Source organism: Dipteris shenzhenensis, chromosome 16 (genome assembly GCF_047967505.1).
Source record: "Dipteris shenzhenensis isolate YYH24624 ecotype China chromosome 16, Dip_SZ_1.0, whole genome shotgun sequence".
In the NCBI taxonomy this organism is placed as follows: domain Eukaryota; kingdom Viridiplantae; phylum Streptophyta; class Polypodiopsida; order Gleicheniales; family Dipteridaceae; genus Dipteris; species Dipteris shenzhenensis.
Window position 1 is genome coordinate 56,415,579 of NC_141611.1, and position 24,625 is coordinate 56,440,203.

General features: G+C 46.8%; 1 protein-coding gene across 2 annotated transcripts in view; it reads left to right on the forward strand.

Annotated features, from left to right (window-relative positions):
• The window catches only part of LOC147893172 (Zinc finger C-x8-C-x5-C-x3-H type family protein), a 102,203-nt gene that overhangs the window by 36,147 nt on the left and 41,431 nt on the right, over positions 1-24,625 (forward strand). For both annotated transcript variants that reach the window (XM_087387715.1, XM_087387714.1), the window contains exon 5: positions 12,641-12,733. In XM_087387715.1, the coding sequence (XP_087243841.1) occupies positions 12,641-12,733 (93 nt within the window). The remainder of the gene's footprint in view (positions 1-12,640; positions 12,734-24,625) is intronic.

A 24,625-nucleotide genomic window follows, 5' to 3' on the forward strand; every position in this document is an offset into this window, starting at 1 on the left:
AATGCCACGCCATTCCCAGGGCTATATCCGCATGAGCAAGCTTAGTTATTTCAAAATTAAGCTTCTCAGCATAGTCGTGAATCCGAAGCTCCAACTGGGTAACCCTTTGGTCCCATACTTCAGTTGAACTTCCATCGGCCATCCTGACTGTATACGCGTAGTCAGATGGACTTGTCTTTAGTTTCAGCCTCTTCACGAGCTTGGAGTTAATCACATTGTGAGTTGACGCTGAGTCAAATAACACAATGACATCATGACTGGCCACTTGCCCTTTCATTTTGATTAACTCCGTATCATTGAAGGCTGTATACCCCGTTGCTGCGGGCTTAGATAGGATGTTATCAGGTGCACTCGTCACTAACTTAGTAACAGACACACAGAACAAACAAGGTACTAACCTCTGAGAAGATCCCGCTAGCTGAATCTGCATCTCTTCCGCTCTGGGACTTCCCTGCATCTCCACGTCGCACTCTGAGATCACCATCTCAGCCATCCGACGATCTTTATTACGTGGACAATCTCTCCACTGATGAGGTTGAAGGCAACCAAAGCACAAGCCTTCTCTCCTCGCTTTTTCCCTTTGTTCTGGGTTCAAGGGAGACTTAGACCAAGCCCGGGCTGCCATTGGAGTTACTTTCCTCTTCACTCCAATGGTGGTACTTGGTTTAGGAGTTTCAGCCGGTCTCGCCTGCTTGGCTTGACCACTCGGCTGCGAACCACTCCCTCTACTAGCCCACTTCTTCTTAAACCCAGACTTCTTCGGATACCCATACTGGGTTCCGACCTGTGCAAACCCACTTGGCTTGCTGCCCTTGGCATCCTGGTAGTTCAGGGCTATAGCTATTGCATCATCTAGCGTGTTCGCGTACTTAGCCCGAACTTCATTTTTATTCGATCATTCAATCCAAATATGAAATCTTTCACTTGGATTGATTGAGGCAGGGGTTCGTCAACCTTCATTACACTCTCTCGAAACTTATCAGTGTATTCTGCCACTGATAAATTTCTCTGACGAAGGTTCCTATATTGATCCCAAGCTCGGGATGCTTCGTCAAGAGGTAAGAAGTGTTTTCTGAACTCTCTTTTAAATCCCTCCCAGGTAGTGGATGCTATGCCATCTTTTTGTTGTTTAATCCACCACCGATCCGCAGCCTCACTAAACATATGGGTGGCCTCGCGGATCTTTTTGATGTCATTTCTGATCTCACAAATGGCGAACGCCTCGTCCCATTTGTGTAGCCAGGTCTCAATGACATCGGAGCTACGGTCGTTCATCCGACCAGAATACTTTTCCGGTCTGTAATTGGCAATATTTGGCACTTTAGCCTTCCTAGGCTCGACCGTATGGACACTAGACTCCAGTTCCATTGGAGCCTTACCCTTCTCTTCTCGAGAAGGTCTGGCAAACATACTCTGTAACGCTCTCCTAAGCTCAGATTGCCCTGCGTTGGCTTGTAATTGCTGCGCTAACAACTGTTGCAAGGCATCCTCCAGCAATGCAATCCTGCCAGATAAAGTGTGAGCTACTGGGCGCGATCCCTGCTGGGTCTGCCGGACTCCTGATTCACCAGGGTCCCTCCTGGAAGCCCCTTCTTCTGCTTCCATTTAGTTCAGTAGGTGTTTTGTTTTGGGGTTTTAAAAAAAAATAAAATAAAAAATAAAACACCCCTAGAACACTGTAATCACAAGCTGACACAATTCAGTGTACTGACACTCTGAACACAATTCCCTATACTAGGGAATTCCTGCAATCCCACATTCACACTGATCAAGCATTTAATACGGGCATATATCACAGATGGCGCTTTTCCCTATACTAGGGAAATTTCTGCAAATTAACTCAGACTCAAGTATACAGGCATCTGCACAGGCATAATCTGTCCCTATAGCATCGTAGACTGGAAACTCATATGCAAGCGGAGCATCACCAAACTAAAACAAGAGAAGAAAACACAGCATTGACAGAAGTGACAGAGAGCCCCCTGGTCTATGAACTCCGATCCAAATCTGTCTGAAGGAATCAAAAACTGGCATGGGTCGAGGCAGCCAGATATCCCGAAGCCCGTGGGTTCTATGCCTTCGTGTTCGCTGCGCCAAATCCTGACTACGTACTCACCCGAGCAATTTGCTCCTGCACACCGCTCACGAGCTGCTGCTGCTCCTTGGAGATATACCAGTAATCACATGTCACGTTGCAGGCCTTCCCGTTCACGAGCCACTTGCGTATGTCAGTCTACCAAAGGAATCGGTCCTTTCTCCGTGTTTCGTCAGGTCAGCCCGTCGTGTGGAGGTCTTGTGCGTCGCCCAACTCACGTACCACGTTGAAAGCCTCCCGCAATTCTGCTCTCTCCAGATTACTCTCCCTCCAAATCTCCGGCGAAGTTGTTGAAGTCCAGTTTCCTAGAGTAGGCTCCCATGCAGAGATGAGCCTTTTTCGTTGCCATCCCATCTCCATGAGCTTGACAACGGTGAGTCGGAATGTGCATAGGCTTCACGACCATGCGCGTAGTCAGCCGCAATATCAGATTCTCCATCAGGAATTGCAGCGGGCTGTGGTAGGTAGACTAGTTGACTTCTCCTTGATTTAGGAGCACATGTTCCTAGTAGCAGCAGACATCACACGTCGACACTGTTTCCTCCCTAGGAGGGACCCAGAGGTTCGGTCCCTTGCAATTGGCAGGAACGGAGGGATATGCATATCGGTATCCCAGGCGGTGTCCCTAGAGATATTTGCATAGGGCAAGCTCATTTCAGGTCGTGCAGTGTGGATGGGTCTTCATGCAGGAGAGGCCTCGATTGGTATCCTGAATGTTTACGCACCCGCTTGCCGATAGCGCCGCCCGGCTTTCTGACAGCGGCACATAGACAGCCTGCCAGTGGACTCGCGGATTGTTGGAGGTGACTTCAACAACCTAGAGTTCATGGAGGATAAGCAAGGAGGACCCTCTTTCGCAGAGATGCCAGCTGGGGAGAGGAGTACTTGGAAACATTTTATTTTTGCGATCAACGGCAAGGATCCATGGCGCGAGTAGGATTCCAGACCACTTGTGGTTCTCCTTTGGTTAGTGCTGTCATGATGGGCTGCTGGAGCGCCTAGATAGATTCAATATAGGGGAGTGGGATCTACTCCGAGGTGGCTCCATTGGCATTCTAGGAGGAACCACAATGTCGGACCACTCTTTGGCGGTCCTTCATTTGGAGTAGACCCGTCGTGGACTCCCCCAAAAGGAGGTCCATATACCATATGGTCTCCTACAAGAGGTGGAGGTTCAGCAAGTGATAGCAGAGCTCTGGAGATAGCTCGAGGACAGACCCTATGAGGGGTGGGCGGCATGGGTGATTGAGAGGATCCAGCGGAGCAGCCAGGAGCTCCAGGGCGAGGCTCTTAGACAGAGAGTTGTTCTTTAGGAGTGGGGAAGAGCACTTTGTTGAGACCTAGCGTCTATCGAGAGACTCAGGGAGAATGATTCGGGGTCCCGGTGGCTTAGGGATCGCGTGGAGTGTGCACGATTGCCACAAGATTTGGAGATCTGTAGAGCAGAGTTCTCCTATCACTCTTCCTGACCAGATTTTTCCAACAGGGTGACATGATGACTAGACAGTTTTTCCAGACCAGAGGACCGCGGTCTCAACGACTCAGGGACATACGCACATAGACCCTTAGGAGATCCTCGATTGCGGCCTTCTACCACCAACTATTTTAGTCGGAGGAGGCTTCGCCCACCACTCTTCTGGCTAGAGAGGTGGTATGGGAGTAGGTTCACTTAGTTGTTATGCAGAGTCTTAGCAGACATCTGGAGGCGCCCTTCATTGATGACGAGCTTTGGGAGGCCTTACAGGCTCTTCCAGCCCAGAAGTGCTCCGGAGAGGACGGCTTGACTCCGAGCTTCTTTCGATGCTTTTGGGAGTATCTCTCCACCTCACTCAGGTGAGCCTGCCAAGAGATGTTAGACTCCGGATCCCTTCCACATTCCTTGAGCAGAGGCTGGATATGCTTGCTTTCGAAGGGGGGAGATAGGTCAGATATTCGTAAATGGAGGTCGATCACCCTTCTTGACATGGCTTACAAGATCTTGGTCAAGGTCTTTAGCTTGTGTTTGAGACCCCACTTACCAGACATCATTCACGAGATGTAGACCGGTTTTGTCCAAGAGCGTAGCATCCTAAACAATATCTTCACTTTCTGGGAGGCAGTGGACTGGTGTAGAGAGGAGTCGTAGCCTCTCGCCATTCTTCTTTTGGATTTCGAGAAGGCATGTGATAGAGTGGCGTGGTCCTTCTTGGAGGGTCCTTTGGAGAGACTCGGCTTCTTGGAGAAGAAGAAGAAGAAGAATGTATTACCGTCCTCTGGGGGCCGAAATACCGACCCATGGGACCCATAAAAGTCACGATACAAGTGTCTCCTTCCTTTTATGGAAGGGGGGGAGAACAATTATTTTGAACTACATTGAGTAATACAACATTCACGATATTTAAGAACCTTGGCAATATAGTATTTAGAGTGGCTGTATGGCTATGTGAGAGCAAGCTTGCTAAGGGTGTCGTGTTCCTCTGTAATATTGTTAAAGTCCTTCCTTATGCAGGCATACCGTGTGCATGTAAGGAGGACATGTGCTTCTGTCTCTACTTGTTCTTGGTCACACAGCTTGCAAAATCTTTGTTCCCTTGAGACATCTCCCCAAGCACCTTTCTCTATCTCCAGAGTGTGTGATCGGGTGTGGATGAGTGCAATGCTTCTCCTTGCATTTGCAGGTATGGGCATAGTTATGTATTTTTGTGCATTTTCTTCCTCCTTGGAGTAGGTGTCCCAATAAATGGGATTGACATGCGTACAATAGTACTCATACTTAGCCCTTTTTTCAGCTGATTGCCATTTTTGCTGCAATATTTCCAACAAAGCTTTATGAAATGCCTTCTCATCCATTTCCCTGGATGACATCTCCAGGTAGGATGTTACTCTCCATCTTTGGAGAGAGAGATCAGAAGAGTTTCAGCTCTTTATGTGGGCAGCTCCAGCCAGGTGATTATTGGGGGCTACACAGGAGAGGCCTCTCCTCTTTCCCGTTTAGTGAGATAGGGCTGTCCTTTGGTCCCCTAGGTATTCCTCTTTGTAGTGGAGGCCCTGGGTTACTTTCTGCACTCTCTGGCACTTGGCCTTACGGGGATGAGGCTTCCAATCCGGCAAGAGGAGGAGCTCCTAGACTTCGAGTTTGCAGATGATACTACTCTCTATGTGGACAGCTTAGCATCCAATCTAGAGAGGGTCAGAGGAGCCATTTATTACGAGGCTTCCGGAGCTCACATAAATTGGACCAAATGTGTTGGTTTCTTCGTAGGCTCGGAGGAGATCCAGGAGATTCGAGATTGGGGAGCTGATTTTTTGCTTTCGGTGCATCCCAAGATTGGAGACGGTGAGGTACCAGGGCTGCCAAGTTCAGCCCAGTCGTAGAGAGTGCTCGACGTAAGCTATTGTACATGAGCTCCGCCAAACTCTCGCTTGCAGGTCGAGCTTTAGTGGTTAACCAGGGCCTTCTTGCCACGGCCTGGTATATTTCCTCTTTGCTGGTGTTTCCACTGGGGCTGCATGGGGCAGCTACGACGCTTGGTGTGGAACTTCCTATGGTTAGGATCGGATGGAACGTGCATCACCAGAGCCAAGGTGGCTTAGTAGAGTGTGATTTTGCCCCAGATGCAGGCCCCGGGGTGGATTAAGCATTATTGATCCAAAGATGCAGAGCAGAGGCCTCTTGGGCAAGATGAACCCTTGTAGTGAGAGGCCTCAACCCAGAAGCAGAACCCCGGAAGCTCTTCCTCCAGCGGGGGCTTATTGGGAACACTCCTCGCACAGGAGGCCGGTGGTGTTAGTCGTACAGGTGGATCTTCTCCGAGGTTCCTTTGATAGGGAAGGGTTCTCCATTGATGAGGAGTCTCTACAGAGTGTGGCAGAGATTGGCGGGAGGACTTATTCAAGCTAGGCCGTCATGTAGAGAGGAGTTTGAGAGACAACTGCTCATATGGCACTCGGAGGTCAGAGACTCGGAGGGGCGCATGCTAGGTCAATGGACTCACATTGGATGGGCATAGTGGGACAGTGGACCAGCTAGATCCCCTTGGGGCTAGGAGGCGGCTTCTAGAGAGACAGAGGCCCATAGACATGCCCGCTCTTACCTCGCTCTTATCTCCGTAGGACAGGCACCAGGGTGATGGAGATCGAGGCGGCGATCTTAGATTCATGGTGGGATGGATTATGGAGTCCTTGGACTCCCCACTACTGGTCTGGACAGTTCTCGTGGATAGGGGTATTGCTCAGGATACGCTTCGTTCGTGAGTCTATTAAATCTTGCCAGTCTCGTTTTATAGGGTGGGTCCTGGAGGCTCGCAGCAGGTAGAGACTGTTAGGATTATTATTATATTCTACCAGTGACCAATGTAATGTAATAAGTAGGTTACGGTTAGTGAAGGATAAGGTTTTGTCACTTAGACAAAACCTTTCCCCTCTTCTTGTATTACTTACTTCATCTATTGCATATCGACGTATAGCTCTCTTGCTCTCTCACTCTCCTCTTTCTGACATTTGGTATCAGAGTAGCAAGACCCTGCTCCTAGCTTCCTGCCCAGCTCTCTGCTCCTTGCCCGCAAGCTCTTCCTGCTCCAAGCACCTTGCTCGTAGCTCCCATCCGTACAATATGTACGGACTGATTCCGTACAGCCATATAGCAGCCCACGCTGTTGTCTGTACGCCCGTACTAGTGACGAAGCTCCAGCTAAAACTTGTCGTACAACGCTCGTGAACAGCCGTACAACGTGAACTAGCATCAGCCGTGAGCAGCCGTACAACGTCCGTATGCTGTACGGATTTCGAGTTTGCTGTCCGTACATTCACCGTACAACCACACGAGCAGTCCGTACCTGCCATCCGTACAACAATTGCGCTGAATGTTCATACTTGCGCTGACTGTCTGTACAGGCTTGCGTCAGCCAGCCGTACAGTCCTACGCCAGCCAGCCGTACATCCATACATCACCAGCGGCCGTACATCAGTACAGCGGCAGCCCGTACAATTAGCCATCCGTACAGTTGTGCATCAGTCGTCCGTACACAGGCATCCGTACACAGGTATTCGTACAAATCACCTGCACGTTACTCTTGCAGGTGATAGGCACAAAGTGCAATTTTGGGGCTCTTTTGTTTGCGTATGCACACAGGTAATTTGGGGCTTTTCGTGGATTTGTGGAATTGCCTCACTTTTAGTTCAATTTCGCCTCAAAATTTGGGGCTTTTGGTTTTGCACTGCAAATTTTGCAACATTTGGGGCTTTCAGGAAACCTGCCCCTTTCTGAGTTGCAATTTCTTGCAAAAACTTGGGGTTTTTTGCTTTACACAACAATTTGTTGCATTTTTGGGGCTTTTAGGCAATTTGCCCTCTTTTGGATGCAATTTCCCTGAAGAAATTGGGGCTTTTGGCATTCTGATGCAATTTGGCAGTGTACAAGCAGTTTGGGACTGTTGCAGGCAATTTTTGGACTCATTTTGAGTGACATTGCAGACATTGGCAAATTCTGCAGTGTTTTTTTGGAAGTTTTGGAGAGCATTTGCAGGATAATTGAAGTGCATTCTGAGCCTTTGACAGGCTGTGACAGTATTTGTCACTGTGGGTAGATTTTTCTTTGCAAATTTTACTTGTGCATTTTATATCCCAGGAAAGGATTTCACTTGGTCAGTCTGCTGTATTTTTGAGATTATTTGGTGAAAATGGCTCAGAACAACTCAAATGAGGTGTTCGGGGTTCTCACACAAGAGGATAAGTTGGATGGCACCAACTACTCCTTGTGGAGTTTCATGGTTCGCAATATCTTGGTTGGCAGACATCTTTGGGATTATGTCAATGGAGATGAAGAAAGGCGAGATACATCGACTACACCTGTCACTCCTACAGCTGGAGGTAGGGGTAGAGGTACAAATACAGCACAGGTGGTTGGAGTAGCCGCTCCAGGAGCTCCCACAGCAGAGCAAAAAAGATGGGACTCTAGAGATGCACAAGCTCTTTCAGTAATTTCTCTTTCTGTCAAGAGGTTCATTATACCTTATATTCGGTCATGCAAGACATCTATGGCAGCTTGGGAGATACTAGAGAGTATGTTTGCAGCAAGAAATGATGCCAGGGTTTCCTTTATGAAGCGAGAACTTTCCCATACACATATGGGGGAGGGAGATTCCATGAATTCTCACCTCACAAAGCTTCAGGACCTTAGGGAACAATTGCTGAATATTGATGAAGTCATTCCGGATTCAGAGATGATCACCACCACTCTCAACTCTCTTTCTGAGTCCTATCTCGGTTTCCACACCTCACTGAATTTGTCATTGAGGGGGGCAGCAATCCTCTCTCCTTTCACGAGTTGGTAGGACTTCTGTTGCAGGAGGAACAAACTCGCAGAAATATGGCAACCCGGGCTGGTGAGCATGCTATGCTCTCAAAATTCAAGCCCAAAGGTAAAGGGCAGCAAAAGCCACATGCCAATCAGCCCACACATTAGCATAAAGCTGATTCTGGACAGCCTTTTTATAAGTCAAAAGGTGATACAAATAAGTAGAAAATGAAAGGCATCTGTCATTATTGCAAGAAGCCAGGTCATTATATTGGAGAGTGCAAGAAGCGCATAGCCAAAGAGAAGAAAAGGGATTCCGGTATGGCTGTGTCAGATGCATCAGTTCCACATTCTCATGATGGAGGAGATGTTGCAGCCAACTTTGTTGAAGAGCACTATGCCTTTTTGTCTTGCACTTCAGATTTTTCAGTGGGTAGTTCTGATATTACAGCCACTAATGATGATGACCCATATGCTTTCTTGACTTGCAGTTACGATCCTTCAAAAGATAATTGCTCCTTTAGTGTTGATAAGACACTTCATACTTGGTATTTTGACAGTGGTGCTTCAAAGCACATCACTTCCAAGAAGAGTGTGTTTGTAACTCTGCATTCTTCACCCACCAAGAAGAAGGTAACTTGTGCGAATAATTCTTCTTATTCAGTGTGTGGAGTGGGAGACATTATTCTCATATCCATTGATGGCACAGATTTCAGAATTTCAGATGTTCTCTATGTGCCAGGGATAAAGAAGAATTTACTTTCAATGTCCTCACTCAATAGAGGATTTCAGGTTGTTTTTGATGATGACAAGTGTGCAGTCAGAGACAAAGAAAATGACTATGCTTTGATGTTGTCTGGCACTTTGTATCGGGCTCTTTTTCAGCTTGATCTATATGAAAAAAGATCCCATCTTGCATTATCAGTTAGCACTCTCACTGCTGCGATGCAGAATGTGGAGTTATGGCATGCCAGGTATGGGCACATGAGCTATGGCAGCTTAATGACACTTCAGAGGCATGATATGGTTGATGCATTGCCTCCCTTGGAGTCGCCTCCTCCTCATGCATGTGAAGGCTGCATTCTTGGCAAAATGCATAGACTTCCCTTAAAAAAGGATGGTGCAGTGAAAGCTACACGAAAATTACAGCTTATTCATAGTGATGTCTGCGGTCCCATGAGGATACCTGCTTTTGGGGGTTATCTCTACTTTGTTACATTCATAGATGACTTACCAACTACACTTGGGTCTATGGTCTCAAGGCAAAATCAGAAGTGTTTATGTATTTCAAAGACTTTGTGGCTATGGTTGAGAATGAGACAGGACTCAAGGTGCAGACACTTCGAACAGATCGAGGAGGGGAGTATATGTCTCATGAATTTGAGACATTTTTGAAAGAAAAAGGCATTATGCATCAGCTTACAGTGAGGCTTACACCTCAACAGAATGGCAAAGCTGAGCGGAAGAATCGCACTGCCATGGAAATGGACAGACGCATGCTCACAAGTAAGAAGTTGCCTCACAGGTTTTGGCTGGAAGGCCTCGTGTGTGCCAACTATATTTTAAATCGGGGTCCTACAAAGGCTTTAAAGACAATCACTCCCTATGAGGCATGGCATGGGAGAAAGCCTTCAGTGGACCATTTCAGAGTTTTTGGTTGTGTTGCATATGCCCACGTGCCTGTGGAGTTCAGACACAAGTTGTCAGATAAGGCACTCAAATGCATTTTTGTGGGATATAGTTCACAAAGCAAAGGCTATCGTCTCTACAATCCATGCATGATGAATTGCAGTCCATTCATAAAAATCAAACTTGGGATGTCATGGATTTGCCACCAGGTAAGAATGCCATAAGTACACGTTGGGTTTTCAAAGTTAAAAGAAAGCCAGATGGGTCCATTGATCGGTACAAGGCAAGGCTGGTTGCAAAAGGATATGCTCAGAAAAAGGGCATAGATTATGAGGAGACTTTTGCTCCTACATCGAGAATGACCACCATCAGGTCAGTTATAGCAATGGCTGCAAATTTTGAATGGAATGTTCATCAATTGGACATTAAAATAGCTTTCCTTCATGGAGACTTGTTGGAAGAGGTTTATGTCAAATAACCTCCGGGCTTTGAAATTTCAAGAAATGCACATCAGGTATGCAAGCTAAATAAAGCTTTGTATGGGCTCAAACAAGCCCCACGTGCATGGTATGCCAAAATTGATGCCTTTCTAACCAGCAAGGGGCTGCACAATAGTCCAACTGAGAGCACCCTCTACATCAAGAAGGATGGGGGGGATATTTTGGTCATCATTCTTTATGTAGATGACATGCTGCTTGCCGGATCAATGAGGAAGTAATTGCAGATTTCAAAGTCCAATTGAAAGCTATATTTGATATGTCAGACTTGGGCTTGGCATTGTTATGTCTCAGTCCAAGTATGTTCAAAAGCTCTTGGACAGATTCAACATGCATGATTGCAAGCCTATGTCCACTCCCATGGAACCGGGGCTGAAGCTTACAATGCATGATGCGGTTGAATTGATGTCACACTCTATAGCCAGGCTGTTGGATGTCTCATTTATCTCTACAATACACGAATTGATATTCAGTTTTCAGTTTCTCAGGTGAGCAGGTATATGCACAGCCCAAAGATTATGCATTGGCAGGTTGTAAAACACATCTTCCGTTACTTGCAAGGTACAAAGTCTTTTGGCTTGATGTTTCCCCGGGGGGTGACTTGCAGATGCATGCTTACAGTGACTTAGATTGGGCTGGAGACTATGATACTAGGCAGTCCACTAGTGGGAATTGTTTCTTTCTAGGACATGCTTGCATTTCTTGGTTGAGCAAGAAACAATCTACAGTGGCTACCTCCTCATGTGAAGCTGAGTACAGGGCAGCTTTCACAGTGACAGTTGAATGTGTTTGGTTGCGTCGTTTGTTTGCTGATCTTCATCTTTCATTGAAGGGTTCTTCTCCGATTCTCATTGATAGTCAGAGTGCTATAGAAGTGGCAAAGAATCCTGTGTTTCATGCTCGCACGAAGCACATTGAGGTTCACTATCACTATGTCAGAGAGAAGTTGCATGTATGAGAGATCAGTATGATCTATGTGTCAACACATGACAATGTTGCAGACATCTTCACCAAAGCACTTCCACGTGAAAAGTTTGAGGCATTTTGCAGTGCCCTGAACTTATCTCCTTTTGGTGATTGATCATTTCCTTGTACATGACATTGGCACTGCAGGGGGGTGTTAGAATTATTATTATATTCTAGCAGTGACCAATGTAATGTAATAAGTAGGTTAGGGGCACTTTTCCCACTTTAGAGGTTTTTTTTCCTAACCACAGTTAGTTCACTAACTACGGTTAGTGAAGGATAAGGTTTTTTCACTTAGACAAAATTTTTTCCCTCTTCTTGTATTACTTACTTCATCTATTGCATATCGACCCACCCTCCCTCTTATGGTCCAAACAAGCTGCTCTACAAACTTGGACCATTGAACAATAGGCTCTTTTCCCATTTGTAATAAGGACCGCCACATCAGAGCATCCTTCTGTAGATGCAATGTGACAAGAGCAAGCTTCTCATGATCAGTCTTATCTTGATGGGCAAAATATAGCTCAAAATGGTGAATCCAATGAAGGATCTTATCCGCCTCTCTTGTTCCGGTTGAGTGGATTAAAGCATAGGCATGTCTATTCACATGAAATGTCAATGTTTTAACCCACTATTGATATATTTAATCTTTCTCTTGCAATGGTGAGGGGTCCAATGAGGCTGAACATCATGGTTGCGAGGGAACACCCTCCCCTAGTGTGGAATGCTGGAATGCCCTGTTCCTAGAATGCCATTGCATTGTTGGAGCCGGAAAACAGCTTCGGACGTGGGGAATACATCTCCTTGGTGTTTTGATCTGTCCAATACTTGGCATTCTTCGTCTTCCCCAATCTCGTCCCGCCTATCCCTGCCTCCAACACATATAAAGCTATCCATTACCTCATTTGGCCTATGGTCCTCCCTCACCCCTGCAGTTTTGTGCAGCATCTTAGAGCTCTCTATAGTCCTCATTGCTTGTTTTGTTAGGTTGTTTTTCCTCAGCAAATTGCAAAATATGGCTTTCTCATTTGGATGAATTACGAAGTTGTGCATGCCATTGATAATCTACGGACTTTTCCATTTTTGTTCAACTTGCTCATCATATGCTCTGATTTTTTCCTCGTGTAAGGGCTGACTGACGTCATAATTCTCTGCTGTTTTCTGTTAAATGGATTGCAGTATACGGATGAGGAGGTCGCCGAACACTTTGAAGAATTTTATGAGGATGTTCATGCAGAGTTTGTGAAGTTTGGAAAGCTAGTGAATTTCAAGGTAAGGTTGCATTGGCAATGAAATATATTATTGTGTGCTTACAATCTAGCGGATATATTCACCTAGGTTTTATCAAAGCAAAACATTTTTCTATGGAGGCATCTCCTTTGTATACAAGATAATTGTTTCTTTAGTGGGAATGGATGCTGCATGATGCAATCTCCAAGAATCAAGTCAGATTGTCACAATGGATTTCGTTAGGCTTTTTGTCCAAATGAATTGATAATGCCCTCACTGGTTGTAATATGGAGTTGATATTACATTATGACACGTAACTCTAGACCCTTTGTAGGTTTCAGATCCAGTTCAATGAAGAAGTCTAGGATCCTCCATAGGCTGGTGGAGGAATAATTTTTTGCACCGTACATGTGGCAATGCCAACAAAATTCACTTTTCTTTGTATTTACATTGTGCTTTCTCCAAGGTTGTGTGTACTCTCTCTACTCTCACAAACTTGATCATGGATGCATTTTTGATTTTCTTCTCACTATTGAGTTGCAACATTTAAGAGTATTTGGTGTACGCAGACTTGCCAAATGCCTTCAAATGGTATAAACATAGATGAGTAGTCTAGAATAAATTGACCAGCTTTCTCACTATAGATTGAGCCCATCCCAAGCTAGTCATAATATTAGTAAATACCCATACCAAGTTAGTCGAAATCTTGGTAAATATAAAGCTGCTATAGTAGCGTTCAAGCATGTATGTTGGGAAAGTCTGTCCTCCATTGGGCCTTGTAAATAAAGAACCAGAATTTCTCAAATTGTGGCCAACTTAAATCATTACTTCATAGCCTTGGTATTACACTCTTGTAAATCTGATTGTATCGACAGGCAATATAATTGGATTACTCTTGACCTTTTGGAAGCGGATGGGGAAGCATTTATCTTCAAGAATGGCTAGAAAATCTTTCCCAGCTAGCAGGATGTACAACAGCTAGGAATTATCTCTCCCTCTACATCCTTTCCTCACTTCTCAGTCCTTCTGCGCTACCCCCTGCTCTCCTCCCTGCGCTCCCCCTCGCTACCCCCTGCGGTACCCCTTGCTACCCCTGCACTACCCCCTGCTCTCTCTCTCTCTCTCCCGCTACCCCCTGCTCTCCCCCCTGCGCCCCCCTTGCGCTACCCCTGCTCTCCTCAGTCTAGCCGACGACGCGGACGTGAGCGAGAGCCAGAGCCACGACAGCTGCGCCAGCGGACAGACTCACACATCCAGGTCTATGACATCTCGTCTCTGCTCTCTGCCCGCCCCACCGGGGTTAATGTTGCCCTCATCCGCAGGGCCACCCGCCACCCCCGACGACCGAGCTCGACTAGGCCGCGTGACGTCAGAGGCCAATCATCTATCGCAGGGTTTTTTCCGGCCTCCCATTTGACGGCCCCTCTATGATTGGTGTCTGACGATCACCACCTGCACATATATATTGTATCTCCCCCCTCTGCCCCATTTTTGGTGCCCCCCCCTTCTTTTTTGTATCATTTGGAGGTAGACACATATTTTTTGTATCAGGACTAGACACACCGTCCTTCATAACCTCTTTTTTGCAAAAACGGTTGGCTGGCCCGTTTTGAGACCGCCACCGTTATGCTCATTGTATCAGTTATCTTTAGTCTCATAGACCTTCACGGTCTCCCGAAAACTTTAATAAACTTTTTCTTTCTTTCTTTCTCTCCCTGCACTACCCCTACACTACCCCCTGCTCTCTCTCTCCCGCTTATAGGCCATCTTCTGATGGTTCTAGTGATGCCCTATAGCCATGGTATGTGTCTTGTAGGCATAAGTGTAGGCACTTATAGTGTTAGTGCCTTTTAGGCCACATAGGACACTTAGTCCTATGTGACACCTAGGACGCTTAGTCCTAGGTCTAGGTACAAGTACTTTGTATTTGTGTGTTTTTTATCTAAGACTTCAACGTGAAGGCTGTTCTACTTCGACTCCTTCGTACTTGCACTCTCTCTTCTCACGTACCTTCAGTGGTATCAGAGCCCAACTTTGCTTCATGTGCCCCTTGTCCGTATTGCATGTACAAAAGTACGGACGTCCGTACAACCACGTACGGATATCGTACCGTACATGTGCGTCGCTGTACATCTGCATCGCCGTATTGCATCACGCATCATCGTACATTTGCATTGCCGTACCTGCGCGTCGTCGTACATCTGCATCGCCGTACACGTACATCGCCGTACCTGCACGTGGGAGCCTCCGTATAACTCCAGTACTACAAATTCCTGTACAACGTACGACCGCACAACCGTACACCGTACAGCCGTACTTGAGCTCGCCGTACAACTGTACTTGAGCTGACAGTACAGCCGTACACTGTACTTGAGATGTCCGTACAGCTGGTACTTCTCTCGAGACTGCGGTACAGGTGTTGCATGTGTGAAGTCTCTTGCAGGACTCTGGCAAAATTTGGGGCTTTCAATACCTTCAAGAGAGATTCGGGATTTGGTCTGCAATTTCTTTTTGATTGCAGTACATTGAGTCACATTTGCAGGACATTGAGTCATTTTACAGAACATTGAGTCACTTTTGCAGGACATTGAGTCAGATTGCAATCAATTGGGTCACATTTGCAAAATCTCAGCAAAATTTGGGGCTTTTCTGCATTTGCCCTCAATAAATTTGGGGCTTTTGCCAAATTTGCTGTTTTTTGCAGTGAACATTGCCTGTCATAGTCACATTTGGGTCAGATCTGCGTTTGCCCTTTGATTTGGGTCTGAAATTTGCAGATATTTGCTGTCATTTTTGGGACAGCCAGCTTTTTGCAGTGATAGCCTTGAGGCTTTTGGGTTTTCAGGACTTTTTCAGGGTATCACATTTGCTATGGCTGGGAACAATCAAGATTTATATGGAGTTCTTCGTGAAGATGATAAGTTGGATGGCACCAACTATCCGATGTGGTCTTATCTCATGAAACATATTCTTGTTGCAAAGCATTTGTGGAATATTGTTTCTGGGGCTGATCTGAGGCCAGCCAATGCTACAGTGGTTGCCTCTACAGCTGGTCCTTCTACAGGGGGGACTCCTTCTGATGCCTCTTCCTCTAGCACTCCTGTTGCTGCTCTTCCAACTCAGGAACAATCAAGATGGGATGCAAGAGATGCAAATGCACATTCATGCATTGCTTTATCATGCAAGAGAATCATTATTCCACACATCCGGTCTTGCAGGATAGCAAAGGATGCTTGGGATAAATTGGCTTCTCTCTGTCAGATTCGCAATGAAGCTCGTGTTGCATATTTGAGAAGGCAATTACAGGAAGTCAATATGAATGAAGGTAAGTCAATGGATGCATACTTAACAAAGGTCAAGGACCTCATGGAACAGCTTGCCAACATTGATGAGGTGGTGCCAAATTCACAGCTTGTCAGTACCACATTGAATGGACTGCCATATACATATCAAGGGTTTGCTACAACCCTTCGATTAGTGGCCATGGGTAATCCAGACCACTATTCCTTTGATCAGCTAGTTACTTTGCTTTTGCAGGAAGAGCAAAGTAGAGCTAACAGACAAGCCATTATTTCTGATCATGCATTTGCTTCACATCAGATAGGAAGAGGCAAGGCTTCCAAGCCTATGGGCAAGCCAAAATCTGCGCATAGCAGCTGCAATTCCTCTGCGCATAGCAGCTGCAATTCCTCCCATGCATCTAAAAATACAGCAGATAAGGCAAAGAAGAAAAGATGCAACTATTGTCGTAAGCCTAGACATGACATTTCAGAATGCAGGAAGCACATTGCTTCGGAGAAAAAGAAAGCAGGATTGACAGTTAATGCCTCACATGCTATTGAATCCCATGAGCCAGCAGATGCTTCACATGCACATGCTCTTCAGGATGATTGGGCATGGGCTGTCCATTGCTCATTTGATCCCTCCAAAGCTCATGCACTCTTTACTGCTAATGATGCTCAGTCCTGGTACTTTGATAGTGGTGCTTCCAAGCATGTCACATCTTGTAGACAGTTGTTTCATTCTTTAGCTGATGCACCTCGAGGGGGGACTGTTACATGTGCTAATAATGCTTCATATGCTGTAAAAGGAGTTGGAGATGTGCAGCTCACATCCATTTCCAGCCATCCTGTCACTCTGACAAATGTTCTTTTTGTGCCTGGCATTGAAGTCAACTTGATTTCAATTTCAGCGATTGCTACTTCAGGTTTCAGAGTAATTTTTGATGGCTACGGATGCCTAGTATATGATCTTCGTGATGACAATGCCATAGTTCTCACTGGCACTTTGCAAAAAGGGCTTTATCACCTTGATGCACCTCGAGGGGGGACTGTTACATGTGCTAATAATGCTTCATATGCTGTAAAAGGAGTTGGAGATTTGCAGCTCACATCCATTTCCAGCCATCCTGTGACTTTGACAAATGTTCTTTTTGTGCCTGGCATTGAAGTCAACTTGATTTCAATTTCAGCGATTGCTACTTCAGGTTTCAGAGTAATTTTTGATGGCTACGGATGCCTAGTATATGATCTTCGTGATGACAATGTCATAGTTCTCACTGGCACTTTGCAAAAAGGGCTTTATCACCTTGATCATCATCCAGCTGCACTTTCTATTGAAGCATTGGCTATTTCAGATTCACAACTTGCTAACTCATCTTTGGCATGAGAGAATGGGCCATCTCAATTATAGAGCTCTTGCAAAGCTACCTACACAGCAGATGGCAAATGATGTACCTCAGACTCACACAGTTTCCAAACATGTGTGTGAGGGTTGTCTTTTCGGTAAAATGCATCGATTTCCTTTTCAAAAGAATTGTCTAAAACTCTCACAAAGGAAATTGCAGCTAGTACACAGTGATGTGTGTGGCCCAATGAGGACAAATGCTATTGGAGGATACAAGTATTTCATGACTCTCATTGATGATTTCACAAGATATTGTTGGGTATATCCTTTAAAGGCCAAATCTGAAGTTTTCTTATGCTTTCAGAGATGGTTGAATATGGTTGAGAATGAATAAGGAAACAAGCTTGTAACCCTCAACACAGATAGGGGGGGTGAGTATATGTCAAAGGAGTTTGATGCATTTTTGTCCTCACGGGGCATTATTCACTCATGCACTACTCCTTACACTCCTCAGCAGAATCGTGTTTCTGAAAGGAAAAACAGGTCCACAATGGAGATGGCCAGATGCATGCTTAAGGCCAAGTCTTTGCCCAATAAATTTTGGCTTGATGCAGTAATGTGTGCCAGCTATGTGTTGAATAGATCACCTACACGGGCATTGAAGACTATTACACCTTATGAAGCATGGAAAGGCAGGAAGCCTTCACTTTCACATATGAGAGTTTTTGGGTCTCTTGCATATGTTCATATACCATCTCAGCTGAGTTATAAACTTGATGACAAGGCAATCAAATGCATATTCATTGGTTACAGCTAGGAGAGCAGAGGGTATAGGTTATATCAACCAAATACTGCGAAGATTATTGCCAGTAGAGATGTGATCTTTGCTGAACATTCAGCTTCTCCTCTTGTGGACTGCAAAGCAAAGGCAGATGTTGACATGTTTGATGCCTTTGAATCTTGGTTACCTTTGCCATCATTAGAAGAGGATTTTGAGCAGCAGCATGAGCCTCCTGCAAGCCCTCCACTAAGCAATAATCAGCCTCAACCTCATGCTGATTTGCAGGTTTCTCTTCTGGCACAAAATGATCCCACTACTCATGTTATGCTCTAGCCGGGATAGCATGACCTCGGATAGATCGGTGGGCATTTTCATGGACTTTATTGTAGGACTACCTGCAACACAAGGAGGATATAATTCTATCCTTGTGGTGGTTGATCGTCTAACCAAGATGGCTCACTTCATTCCGACTAGAGAGTCTGTTAGTGCCCCGCAAGTGGCGGATTTGTTCATTAAACATATATTTCGTCTGCATGGATTGCCTAGATCCATAGTGTCAGATAGAGATGTTAGATTTACCGGTCATTTTTGGACAGCGGTATTTGAGACACTAAGGATTGAGTTGGGAATGAGTAGTGGGACTCAGGTTGTGCATAATGCGAGACAACGCATCAGCCACCTTATTGTCTTTTCCTCTTCGGTACCGAATCGTCAGATTAAATTCCTGCATGAGCTCTGATACCAATTACTCCCTACTATCGCTTCTTGGCTTCTTGCCCTTACGTTACCTATCCACGCTTTGATCTACTTCTTGAATCTCTACTCGTTGGTTTTACAATCACGGGCGATGGCGATCTGTTATACCACCCAGCCTATTCTCAAAGGATAGTTAATCATCAGATTACGTACGTTATTTCATACCTATCCAAGAGACCCTCAACTCCCTAGATAGTTCTCCTTGCCAAATGTCATCAATTTAGCCTCTCCACTTGGTGCACCTTTTTTTTTACCCCTCTCTTGGGGCACATTAAAACCCACTTGCCCCTTGGCATTATTGCACATTTAGGTGCACCTAGGCCTTAGCACTCAGAACTATCTAGTCAATGCCATTCCGCCCTCACCTAGGACCTTGGCAGTTACTTCTCTTGACCATTTCAATTACACACATTAACTATTACAAAAGTTGGTCATCTAAGAGAAAATGCCCACCGATCTATCCGAGGTCATGCTATCCCGGCTAGAGCATAACAACTCATGATGCAGTGATTGAAGAAAGAGCTGTCAATAGACAGCAAAGGCAAGTTCCCAGATGGCTTCTTGATACATTGAGGGACAGCAAACAAGATCAGCCTTTTGCTGCCCGGACAAGATCAGGGACTAGACAGCATGGTCACTTTCTTGAGTTTGCCCTCCTTGCTACAGCTTGCAATGAAGAGCCTTTGTGCCGTAAAGATGCTTTTGACAGCAAAGAGTGGATGGATGCAATGAAAGCTGAGTTACAATCTATTGCAAAAAATGACACATGGGAATTAGTAGATCTCCCACTTGGCAAGCATGCCATTGGAACGCGGTGGGTCTACAAATTAAAAAGGAAATCTGATGGCAGCATAGATCGATACAAAGCCCGTCTTGTTGCAAAAGGGTATGCCCAACAACAAGGCATTGACTTTGAGGAGACATTTGCTCCCACATCCAGGATTACTACCATTCGATGTGTCATTGCCATTGCAGCCCATCATCATTGGCAAGTGCACCAACTTGACATCAAAACCGCTTTTCTCCATGGGGATCTGCAGGAAGAAGTCTATGTCACACAACCTCCTGGCTTTGAGGTTGTTAATTCTGAAAGTAAGGTATGCTGGCTTAGAAAAGCCCTTCATGGTTTGAAGCAGGCACCCAGGGCATGGTATGCCAAAATTCATGCACACTTACTATCCCTTGGTTTTCAGAATAGTCCCACAGAACCCACTCTTTATGTCCGTGGGAGTGGATCTGATTTTTTAGTGCTGATTTTATATGTGGATGATATGCTCATCACGGGCCCAAATACTTAGCAAATTGCAGCCTTCAAGGCTGATTTGCAGCAGATTTTTGACATGTTAGACATGGGACGGCTCCATTATTATTTGGGCATTCAGTTTGCTCATGTTGAGGGGGGTATCATGATGTCTCAGTCCAAGTATATTGGACAGGTCCTTGATCGTTTTCAGTTTGAGGATTGCAAGCCAATCTCTACTCCAGTGGACCCTGGCTTCAAATTCTCAGCTCATGATGGGAGCCCACCATGTGATATCACTCTTTATCAGCAGGCTGTTGGATGCCTTATTTATTTATGTCACACTAGACCTGACTTGCAGTATGCAGTATCTCTGCTCAGCAGATTCATGCACATGCCCAGTTCACAGCATTGGCAGGCAGTGAAGAGAGTCTTCAGATATCTCAGAGGCACTCAGGATTTAGCCCTCTTCTATGGTGATCATGGTTCACTTACCATGCATGCTTACACGGATAGTGATTGGGCACGATGTTCCGACACCAGAGTGTCACATACTGGCAATTGTTTTTTGCTTGGCAATTCATGTATTTCTTGACTCAGCAAGAAGCAACCGACAGTTGCCACGTCTAGTTGTGAGGCTGAGTACAGGGCATCTTTCACCGCTACAGTAGAGTGTGTTTGGCTTCGACAGTTACTTACAGATCTTGGTATTTGCCAGACATCCTCCACTATTGTCTACACTGACAGCCAGAGTGCTTTGGCCATTGCGCGTAACCCAGTGTTTCATGCGCGTACCAAGCATATTGAAGTTCACTATCATTATGTTCGGGAGCAGTTGTCAGCAGGAGACATAGAGTTGTCCTATTTTCCCACAGAGGAGGACATCACAGATATGTTTACAAAGGCACTTCCTCGTCCCAAGTTTGAAGTCTTCCGACAGGCTTTACACTTGGTTCCCTTTGTTACATGATCTGACATTCCTTGTACATTCATAGGTGGCTATATCCTTTTGGATGAACATGTGCCACCATGACCAGAAACTACGAGGTATTCTGAGACGTTTCCAGAGTACTTCAGCCCATTCCATGGAGGGGGGTTTGTAGGCCATCTTCTGATGGTTCTAGTGATGCCCTATAGGCCATGATATGTGCCTTGTAGGCATAAGTGTAGGCACTTATAGTGTTAGTGCCTTTTAGGCCACATAGGACACTTAGTCCTATGTGACACCTAGGACACTTAGTCCTAGGTCTAGGTACAAGTACTTTGTATTTGTGTGTTTTTTATCTATCTAAGACTTCAATGTGACGGCTGTTCTACTTCGACTCCTTCGTACCTGCACTTTCTCTTCTCACGTACCTTCACCGCTACCCCCTACTCTCTCTGCTACCCGTTGCGCTACCCCCTTCTCTCTCTCTCTCCCGCTACCCCCTGCTCTCTCTGCTACCCCCTCGCAACCCCCTCCGCTACCCCTTCGTACCCCCTCGTTACCCTCTCACTACCCCTCTCTCTCCCCCGCTACGCCCTCGCTACCCCCCCTCGGCTACCCCTCTACTACCCCCGCCGCTACCCCCCGCTCGGAGCTGCGAGCGGGGGTTCTCCAACAGCTCGGACCTATTTCAATCCCTTCTTTGCCCGCCGCTGCCTCCCCCATAATGAAGGGAACAGGGGGATGAGGACAGGAGACTAGGTGGGAGACCCTACGGTCCAAATTTGCATATGCGTGGAGATGGGGAAGGGGAACGGTGACAAGGCGAAAACACAAAAGCAACTCAATCTGGAGGACTTCAACAAATGCAGCAACCGGAGCGGTTTGACAGTAGACAGCACCGCGGCCCAGAAGAAAGGGGCCCACCCAAAGTCCATGCCGCTCACCACATCCTCGACTTCTATGGTTACCACCACTATTTCACCACCATCATCCGCCTCATCATCTACGCCACCTCTCTCCTCCCCCTCTCATGCATCATTATCACAGGTCTCCTCTACAGTAGCCTCACCATTGGCCCCACCGGCCACGGCTCCACAGTACTTTCCCCTCGTATCACCTCTACCTCTCAATCAACCTCCCTTCATCACCTCGTCCGGCCTCGCTACTCCTACATACCACTCCCCCGCCCAGATCATGCTGTCCCCACCCTCAGTACAACCTTTGCAGCCCACCTTCATTCCAACCCCTCTCGAGATCCAGTTCCCACATGGACCAGGACATCTTAGGCCCCCACCAGATGCTTGGGACTCCCTATTGGCTGAGATATACAACATCCGGGCCCGTCAGGCAGAGCTAACACATTATACCCAGGAGCAGGCCTGATACATCAGGAGCAGGCCCGCAATATACACGAGAAGGGCGCCCTTATTCAGGGACTCATGCACGACATCACATAGCTTCGAGAGGAGCTCGGGACCCTCAGAGCAGCGCTTGGAGGGACCCCAGTCATAGAGATGGAGGCACAGATAGCCATGATACAGTCAGCTATAGTAGAGACGACTAGATGGGTGGATGTGGCGAAACGGGAGCCTGCAAAGGCAACGGTTTTAGCCGCCATACAGGAGCAGCAGCAGAGGGCTTCGAAGGCCCTCAACATCTAGATACGAGGGATCACATGAGACAGCACCACCACCACTACGACGCCCATGGAGGAGGCGATCACCTTTGTGACCACTACCATGGGGGTCCCCGACCATGGCATAGAGGGAGCATGGCGTGTTGGGAGAGATCCCAAGCGAGAGCACCCCCTAGTCATGCTCAACTAGCGACACTCCGATGCCGAGCCACTCCACGAGAGCATCCCACCCTGTCCATGGACAAGGATTTGACACCACTACAGATTGAGGAGCGACGAGTTTTTCTGCAGCAGCGGGATGTTGCCCGCAAGGAGGAAAAATGGGCTGTGGTCCGAGATGGTAGGTTGTTGACTGGCACCCGTTGGGCTCCCACGCGTACTCCCTAGGGGGACGGAGCCTATGAGACTCAGGTTTTTGAGACCATAGATTGCACCATTTGGAACTGTAATGGTATCTTATGGTCAGACCCAGGGAACTTCTCGGAGTCTTATACAGGACGAGACATAGTCTTTTACACGGAGACACACGAGAGCCCAGAGCGTCCACTACCGATAGTCAATTGCTACACATGGGAGTTAGCCTTCAGGGATGAGACGAGGGATACAGGAGGAGTTCAAGGATCAGGCGGGGTCGTAGTATTGTACAGGTCTTCCCTCGCTGGAGCCATCTCCATTGAGAGGAAGGACGCACACTCCCGATTCATGTGGATTCGGATCCGACGCACAGACACCCGTGACTTTTTCATAGCAATATGCTACTTTCTGCCAGACACATCCCACTTTGCCAGAGTGGCACGAGAAGAGGGTGAGACATCGCCATATGCACCCTTACATCAGGATATCCCAGACATTTCAGCCCGCGGGGAAGTTCTCCTTGTTAGGGACTTCAACGCTAGGACGAGCACGCGCCAGGCACCACTCCTGGACTTTCGAAACGACTATATCATGCTGCAAGACATGGACCTAGATGGAGCAGGTATGACCAGGACCTCATCGGACCGACACGGGCCTGTTACACCATATGAACACGCGCTCCTTGGTTTGGGCAGGATGCATGATCTCATCATCTACAACGGGCTTGACCTATGGCCCTCCTCAGGTGGCTTTACTTGCTTCCCACACAGGGGGGGGGGGGCACTAGTATAGTAGATTACATCATGGGATCCCCTACCTTCACTTCATGTATCACCAACTTCACCGTAGCACCACTCCCTCCAGGAGCTGATCACACATACCTATTATTTACTATCGCCACCCCACGCTTAGCCACACCACACACACCACATAGGAAGCACGACACCTACCACGACATACACTTTGATCACAGCAACTCACCGGCCTACTCTGGATGCCTAAACAGACTCCTAACCTACATCGATCACATACCACTCATAGAGGACCGTGCTGCCCTGATTAGTTGCACACTCCACGAGGCTGCCCTCCAAATCTTTCCCCACACCACACGGTCCACTAGACCACCACCTCTTGGTTTTGTACCCTGCAACAATCGGTACGATGCGGAGTGCAAGGCTTATCGCCGACAGCTCCAACTTGAAACCAAATGTCACCTCCCAAACACACCAGACATGGTACGTAAGTATCGACGTCTCGTACGTCAGAAGAAGCAGGCATTTCTTCGTCGAAATGAGGAGGAGCTGCTGCACATCTTGTACAGCAACAACTCTAAGGATTTTTGGCGGAGATTCCTTGAGCGTAGGTCTCCATCACCCCTCACCGACATGAGAGTTTGGCACACGTATGCACACCATCTTTATGATGTCCCATACCAGCTCATCACTCTAGATCTCATACACACATGTCGCCCCACCACTTGCTCGTTGTTCACCACAGGGGGAATCGAGACATTGAAACCGCACAATGGCCGAGTTAAGGATCACGAGGGGCTATGCATTGAGTTTATCGCATATGCGAGGTTAGCAGACTTGCAGAGTGTTAAGGACTCAGAG